The sequence below is a fragment of the Cystoisospora suis genome (assembly GCF_002600585.1).
Source record: "Cystoisospora suis strain Wien I chromosome Unknown contig_3041, whole genome shotgun sequence".
Taxonomy (NCBI): Eukaryota; Apicomplexa; class Conoidasida; order Eucoccidiorida; family Sarcocystidae; genus Cystoisospora; species Cystoisospora suis.
In genome coordinates this window covers 55830-63617 of record NW_027155836.1, presented here as the reverse complement: position 1 = coordinate 63617, position 7788 = coordinate 55830, and the positions used below count along the sequence as shown (strand labels likewise).

Genomic DNA, 7788 nt, shown 5'->3' with positions numbered 1-7788 from the left:
CCCGCCTCTGCTGTTCCGCGTGCGTCGTACAGTTGCGTTCTACACCAGGACGCGAGTGCCTGTGCCTGTTAAGGCCGCGAAGCACTGGATGCTCTGTTTGGACTAGCGAGCCAGACAGTCTGAGGGAGTTTTCACTGTGATTCACCCTGGATCGGCCACACTTGGGACAAAAGTCTCAGCGTGTCGCAGGATTACCTCACTGCGGCGCGTAGCGCCACAGCAATCCCCAGCTCCTTGTGTCTCGCCAGACGGTCTGTAGAGGAGGAGCCTAACACATCGTATCGCAATGCCAGCTGCTCTCTGCACACCTGCTTGGGCGTGCCTTGCAGACACCAGGAGTAACGTGCTTGTACTGGGAGTGCATCTGCAACAGAAGTCAAGTTCACGACTATTTGGATCTCGCACGCAGGCTGCTTTGCTGAACCTGTGACTCACGGTCTAGTTAATCGTCGATCCTACATGTGAGGCGTTTGAATGCGACAAGCCGCTTTTCCGACGATTCTGGCGAAAGGCATGGAAGGGCCGCGTCGCGGCGCAGGGGTGTGAGCGGCTGTACTTGTTGGGGCTCTTTGGCTTGTAATTCGACAGCGTAGTGTTTTGGGTGACGCCACAGGGGTTCAACGGGATTCTGTCATCTGCGGCACCTTCGCCAGTTTGTCCCTTAGACCGGTGCCCCCGCCACATGCGTCTTCGGGCCGCCGGCGTCGTATCAACAGCTAACCGCATCTACTCGCTCCACTCTGTACCCGTGGGTTAACTCAGTATCTCTAATTTGTGACTCTTCTCTGTCCTGTGCTTCTCCTTGCTTTTCTGAAGTCCTGTCTCCGTGGCACACCCCAAACCGGTGTCCAGTTCACGTTTCTCTCGACTCTTTCGAGTCACGGAGATCACACCAGAACACGAAATAGCAGAAGTCAAAAAGAGACCGTATGCAAACTCGCACGCCCCGCGCAATGTCCTTCTTTCGGAGAGGCAGAATTTTTGACGGTGCGGACGACGAAGTCTCAATAAAGAGGTCGTCCAGAAGATGGCGAATCCCGCTTGTCCCCTATGCACGGGCAACGGTACCTACCGTCTGGGTGCACGAGTCCAGCTCCGTGAGCGATTGCTTGCTCAGCACGGCCTCAGTCCCGCTTTTCGGTCTGTCCTCCAGTCCACGGTTTCAACGTCTACCCCTACTCTCTGGTCTCCGAGTGCGACGTTCTCTCCCTCTGACCCGGCACACCCTGCCGTCCGAGGCAGTGAGCACTCTTCAACCAGATTGCCAGAAACTGCCAACTGCGGAGCGTCTTGTTCTATGGAAGGTTTCGCCAAGGGGCGCGACCAGCCAAGACTCGGCTGTGGTCGAGCATCACCGGTGTCCGGGTCTGAGGAGGATAAGCAATCCAGTCACTTGGAATGGCTTCGTCGGCATCTCCTATGCGGTCTCAGAGAGCAAGAAGAACAAATCTACCAATGCCCTTTTTGTTGTGCGTCAAGGCTCGGGACGAGCTTCAACAACCCCGATGGACACTCTGCAAAGTGTAACTCTTTAGGTTTGACGTCTCCAAGTCATTCCCTGTCAGACAACACAGAGTTAGGACGTTTCTCTTCTGTTGCTATCAATGAGGAACGAGCTCGGAAGGTGCAGGCAAGTTTGGGAAGGCGAATGCAGCTAGATGGTGGTGTCCTTGTTGTGGAAAACCTAAGTCCAGATGAAGTCACAGCACAGTTTGTGAAGAAAGAAGAGGTTGCGGGGACGTCAGCTGCTCTTCAAGAAGGCACATCTTTTACCTCTCCTTTAGTCTCTTGGAAGCCCGTTACGTGTTTGGGTCGTCCTCACTCTCCTTTGTCAACAGAGTCGTCGTCGGGATTCTCCTGTCCACTCAGTGCACATGACGCTTTCAGTACTTCAGTCTTAAGTTCCCCGCGTATGTCTTCTCCCTCTTCCCCTTCAAACTCATTCCCTCTTGGTACATTATCTTCTTGCCGCCGCGTCCTCTCCTCAGTATCTGATGGGCCCCAGGCTCTAAGAGATCTGCCACTTTCACCTCAGTCCTCGCCTGCTTCTCATCATGATCTCTCCCTTCTTTCTTTAGCGAATCAGCAAGTTCTTGCACAGCTTGTTCGTATGGGATATCACTTTGATCGGGCATACACGGCCATCCGTTTATCGAATTTCTCCCCTATCCTCGGTGTTTGTGTAGCTAAGGCTGAGGAACTTGAAGCTGCGGAGGTCAATAAACTTCTTCTCGATTTAGGAGCCGTCCAAGCCCGTGAAGCAATTGATGTTACGAGAGCTTCACGAAAGCAAAAAGTCCTTGCTGGGCTTCAAAGTGGCCTTGTACCATTGTGGGATGAGTTCCCTGAGTTCATGCAGAAGTTCGCCTTCGCGTCGCCTACACTCTTCCGTCTCTTGCGTGAGGCGAACTCTCGTGTTACACTCTATAAATTCTTGCAGTTACGCGCATCTGCTATCAAGGCATACCCTCTTGTCGCATGTGCTTACTTCCGAAGAACAGACGCAATGCTTGCGAGGCTCTTGACTGGTCTTGACAGAGCTCGTGGACCTCTAAGGAATATCTGGCACCGGCGTTTGCTCGTGAGGTATTTCAACCGGATGCGCCGAGCAAGCAGCCTTCTTTCTCACAACAAGGAGAAGAATAACGTGGAATCATCAAGCCATCAAATAGCCCGAAATAAGGAGAGAAGGGAACATACACGATACATGCAGGAAGCAGAGAAACCGGACTCACTCACACCTATCTTGGAGGAGACCGATCGCACAAACGATTCCTTCTGCTCGACGTTCCCGTTTCTATCAGGTGCTACTCACACCTCTTGTGCTTGTTCCGTTCGACCTTCACCTTTCACTGTTTCTCATGGGTCTTTCACTCTCAACTCCCAGCAGCCGTCTACGAAACAAGGAGGGAGACGTGCAAAAAAGACTGCCGTCAGTTCTTCTTCGGTGTTGCGGAGAAGTCCTCGTCACCTGCAGGCTTCTTCTGCTGGAAGCCCTTCCGGAGGGTCTCCTTCACGACTTTCTTCCTCCGCAGACCCGGCCTGTTCACTTCATTGTAAAGGTTTAGCAGACGAGACGCCTTCTCCTACAGACAAAGTTCGAGATCGATCTGCTCGTAGGGCGAGATACGCCGCTACCGCTACCCGTGCGACGACGAACGGAGAAACAACAGAATCAAGTCGGAGATGTTCAAGGAAGTCTTGTAGCGCCCAGGGGAAATTAGTAGGGGAAAAAGTTGATGGAAGTAGTCAAGATTCCCGTGGAAGTGTAGAAGAAAGCAGCTTTGCGGATGATGGAGTTATGAAGAAAAGGGAATCCGGAACAAGATCACAGGCATCCCAACGTACGGACGCTGATCCTACAGAAGAGCCACCCGGGGAAGAAGGCGTAGAAAGAGAACACTTTACTGAACTAGAGAATTCAATGAAGGGAGCTGACGGACATGCGTTCAAGCAACAGGTTCTTCAACAGTTTCTTGACGACCAAACTGATGTAAGAGGAGCGAGAATCTCTGCTAGAAGTGCCTGCTTGTAGGATGTGTGTGTTCCGCTTGATAGATTTTTCCTGCTGTCTCCTGGGTTTAGCTCAGAGACCAAACCAGGGAGACTCGCATGTCCGCTGTGAACTCGCCTGTTTACAGGGCCACGGATCCTGTGCCTAGGTGTTGCCGTGGTGTTCTCTCGTAAGTTTCAAAGAGAGAACATGCTTCGGTTCTGCATATGACAGGCGGATACGTCAAGTGCACAGTCACAAATTATAGACGTGAGGAGGATATAGTACTATACAAACTTGAGTTAGACAAGCTCTTTGTCATAGGTTAGGATTGTGCGTGCTTGGTTTTGTGTGCCGTGAAAGTTTGTTGCGTATCTGGTCTTTGTTCTGTCTCTGCGCATGATCCGTGTCAGTCCACCCTCTGCATATGCTCTGGCCAATGTATGCTTGCTTGTACGCACATTTGGATAGCATGTCTACCCGCGAATACATATATGGATTCCTTTGAGTGTTGTACATGTTTGGTTTCTTTTCTTGATGTGCGTCCGTGACGTAGCTATCCCATGTGACCTCTTGAAAGAGTGAGCGTTTTCTTTCATCTCTCCTGGTGTCGGGTAGCTAGCTGACTGTTTTGCCTTCTGCTGTTTCCGATATCCTTCCGCGGGAGGTTTACGTTCTTCTCGTGACTTGCAGGAGTAGTTTGTCTTCGGGTGTGTATGCTACGCCGTGTTTTTCCTGACACTCGACCCACGGAATTTTCTTCCCGTTTATACGGCGTTCTTTGTACAGGAACTCCAGAATGTCTTTCTCTTCTCTAATGTAGGATCTCTTGCCGCTCCCCCAGGGTTTCGCTTCGCACGGGCTGTGGAGGGTCTTCTGCGTGATATTTTTCTTGCCATTCCTTCCTCTCTTGCATCTCTCTCTTCTGTCATTGCTTTTAACGAGGAAGACAGGAAAGACGGCCACACGAGAGAAGAGAAGTCTTTCAAAGTTACTCGACCATCCTCTACGTCAGCGCTTCAATCAGCCCCTTCTTCCCCCTTGTTTTTTGACCCTAACGTCTCCATGTTGTCCTCTACTACTACTGGAACTTGTCAAGTCTGTCCTACGAGGGATTCTCCTGTTCTTCTTCCTTTTCAGAGAATGTACGTACGGTTACACCCAGACTTGTGGCCCCCAGTGCTCGTCGCTCGTGTCCTTACCGATAATTCGGAATCCCACGAGTTTCCACTTGATATGAATTTTTTTTCTTCTCCAACTCCTCTCGCTCCTAGAGAGGAGCAGAGTATTTCAAATCTAGGCGGTGAATCATTGACATTGCGTTCTAAAGAAGAGGAAAGGGCAGCAGACCCTGCAGGCTTCGCATCAACCTTAAGCCCCTCGCGACGGCAAATAGATTCGTGTGGAGTAAAAACAAACTGTCGACCACTAGAAAAAGAGAAAGAAGAACAGAATCAGGGATCCAAGGGACAGTTTCATGTGCAGGAAGAACAAAAAGACAACACTACCGAAAGTGTTTCTGACTTCGGCTATGAAGGGCCATCTGCACGTAAAGAAGGACGAGAAGAAAACCACGAGGAGGAAAATGACGATGATGACGACTGTATGATTACCTACGTGAGCGTGTCTGAGGTTGCTCCTGCAGGGCAAACCTTAAACAGCAGGGCGAAGGTGGTGGCGCCCTACCCGGGCCAGATGAATTATGAGAAAAGTGACAATAGTGATCCTACAATATCAAGTGGTCAAATGTTACATGAACCACGTAGAGGGATTGAAGTTTCAGCAGATTCTGAAGAAGAGCTTCGCCGTGCTATTGAACTTTCTCTGTCTACCTACAGTAGAGAGCAGACAGCGAAGAGACGGAAGAATGCCTTAATCACAGACTTCTTTCCGGTTTTAGGGGAGAAGCAGAATGACAAGGTCCGCAGTCATTCAACAGGCTTCTCGGGAAGAAGAAAGAACACAAAGGCTCCTTTGACAAATTCGGGAACAAATATTCAGAGGAAAGCTTCTACCGCAGTCTCTCCCTTGAGACAACCCGAATCCATGTTGAATGCGAAGAAACGCAAAGGAGGAGTAGGCTCTTCTTCTTTTTCGTCACTGAAGGCTTCGTCAAAACAGAAAAGTCCTACGGGCATCTGCTTGTCTAACTTGCACCTTCAGAAGACGTCGTCAAAGGCTAAGACAGATTCAAAGCACATAGGTCCTGCTATGATAAATGTGTCATCAGCTGGATCAGTTCAGTCTGAGGAGAGCCGTGAGCTGCCATCACCACTTCTTTCATCTTGTTACCATCCTTCAGGATGTTCTGCTTCTTTCTCCAGTGTGTCGTGTTTCTCTACGTTGTCTGTAGCTTCGAGTAGTCACACTGTGGATTTCCCAACTGTTGATATGGAAGAGATTCGTCTTCCTGTCCCCCCTTGCTCATCAGCAGGCGAAGAATGGTGTGATGACTTGACATCAGAAAAAGAGATAGAAGAAGAAGCACTCGTAGATGCTGCAGTTGGTGAGTTAGGATGCACCTCTTCGTCTTCTTCTTCTTCTCACTCTAGTTCTACTCGAAGTGATCGAGGAGGACGGCGGGGCGACGAAGAAACAGATCTTTCGTTATACCAGTTGCAAGTGACATCTGGAAAGTGGAAACTTATGCTTGTCTATATGCATACTTCGGGCTGTCCATCTCGGAACAGCCAAGGTGAACTGTCGGGTACTATTTCCTCTCCGTCAGACACGAGTAAACTGCCCTCTTCACGTGCTTCCTTGGAGTCTTCTACTCAAGAGAACACCTCCTCGTCTTCTGTTGGTTGTAGTCCGCTTGCCACTCCGTCTCCTTTCCTTGATATCTCAGCATTTGAGGTTCTTACTGGTCGGCAGAAAAGAATGCTGCTGGATGATTTGGCTGAGGAGTTATGGCACGCGGTTTACGATGAAGTGAATGCACATCGAGAGGCTGAGGACGCCCGTCCATTCTCAAGAACAGCAAAATCAGAGAGCAGGTCCCTTCTCGAAAAGGAAAATTGTTCTTCGACTTCTCCACTGTCTAGTTCAGTGCCTCTCGCTGAAGCTGTCCCTGACCACGCGGCATCTGTCAAGGGAAAAACCTGCCGGGGCAGCACTGCCGGTTCGGCTTCGGTCGCTGAGGGAGCTGGCGAGGTGATACCCCGTTTGTCCGAAGAGAAGGCGAGGGATCCAGATGGTTCTGGTAATCCTGCAGGTGAGAAGAAAGATGGACAGCAAGTGCAAATTCCTTTGACAATAAGAACGGGAAACTGGATTCAAGCATCAGCATTCTTTTCTGAGCTTGTCCGACAGCGCGTGATGCATCGCTGGGGATGGGATAAGAAGGAAGGAAAAGATGGAAGTTGCTTACGAAGACAAGAGGGGGAGGAACAAACCGATCCTTGCGGTGATGATGGAGACGGCAATGACGTAGAATTTGTAGGGACAAGTTCACCGCTGAAAGGACTTTAGCAGGATAGACTTCTGGCTGCTTTCGCAGCAGTTCCAAGTGTGCGTCCGTTTTTTCTAGCTCTGGCTTTGCCGTTGGTTGCTCATCGTTTCTTTTTATCTACAGGTAGTACTTAAGTAGAAATGGCTTCGTATGAGTTTCACACTGGAGTAATTTTGGTACATCCTACTTTTGTCGACAGGTCGGACAGAGCGTGGAAGCGTACAACGTCGTCGCATCCCGGAGCGATAGAGTAGCAACGCGAAGGTGCGATGCAGGTCATTGGAATGGTCGAGAATCTGTTTGTTGGCTCTCAACAGTCAGATTTCAGTTTGAGCCACTAGTATAGTACCCATTAGTGCCCAGCTCTGAGGCGGGCATTTCGAAGGGCAAGCCGAGGTGCATTCACTTCGCGGCTTCGGAGCATTCTCGGAGACACGAAGTCAGCTTATGTCATCGGATGAAATGCCGTTCAGGACTCCGCACACGAGCAGTTTGACGCAGCATGTGTACGTCGTGTACACACGACTGCACCGTAGATGCTCTCGAAAGGCTGCTGTGACACTAGCGTACAGACCCGGTTCCTCAGTATCCGCGAGAGGGGCACCAGAGCTGTGGAGAGAAAAAACCTCGGATTACTCCGAGGAGATCGCCCGCGCATGCGTGGCCTCAACAAAATACCATGTACTAGCTCTTCTGTCGGAACCGGGCCTCGATCGCAGTTCCGGTATTGACCTCGCAGTCAACACCACACTCCATTTGGTGTCCGGCTGGCTTCCCCACACAGCACTGAGGCTGTCGGCGGCGGGCCGTCTCTTCATTAGTGTAGTTCTGTTGATGACCTTCC

General features: G+C 50.6%; 1 protein-coding gene across 1 annotated transcript; it reads left to right on the top strand.

Moving 5' to 3' along the window:
• Positions 1-523: 523 nt before the first annotated feature.
• CSUI_006104 (uncharacterized protein) lies at positions 524-7075 on the top strand. Its single transcript, XM_068066269.1, has 2 exons — positions 524-3493; positions 4283-7075. Exons 1-2 carry the CDS (start codon positions 1028-1030, stop codon positions 6962-6964), a joined length of 5148 nt encoding a protein of 1715 aa, XP_067921760.1. The 5' UTR covers positions 524-1027; the 3' UTR covers positions 6965-7075.
• The last annotated feature ends 713 nt before the right edge of the window (positions 7076-7788 follow it).

Excerpts from the sequence above, each read along its gene's own strand:
- CSUI_006104 (XM_068066269.1), top strand. The coding sequence starts at position 1,028 with ATGGCGAATCCCGCTTGTCCCCTATGCACGGGCAACGGTACCTACCGT. Across the intron at positions 3,494-4,282 it reads TTCTTGACGACCAAACTGAT|GAACTCCAGAATGTCTTTCT; the intron begins GTAAGAGGAGCG and ends TTCTTTGTACAG.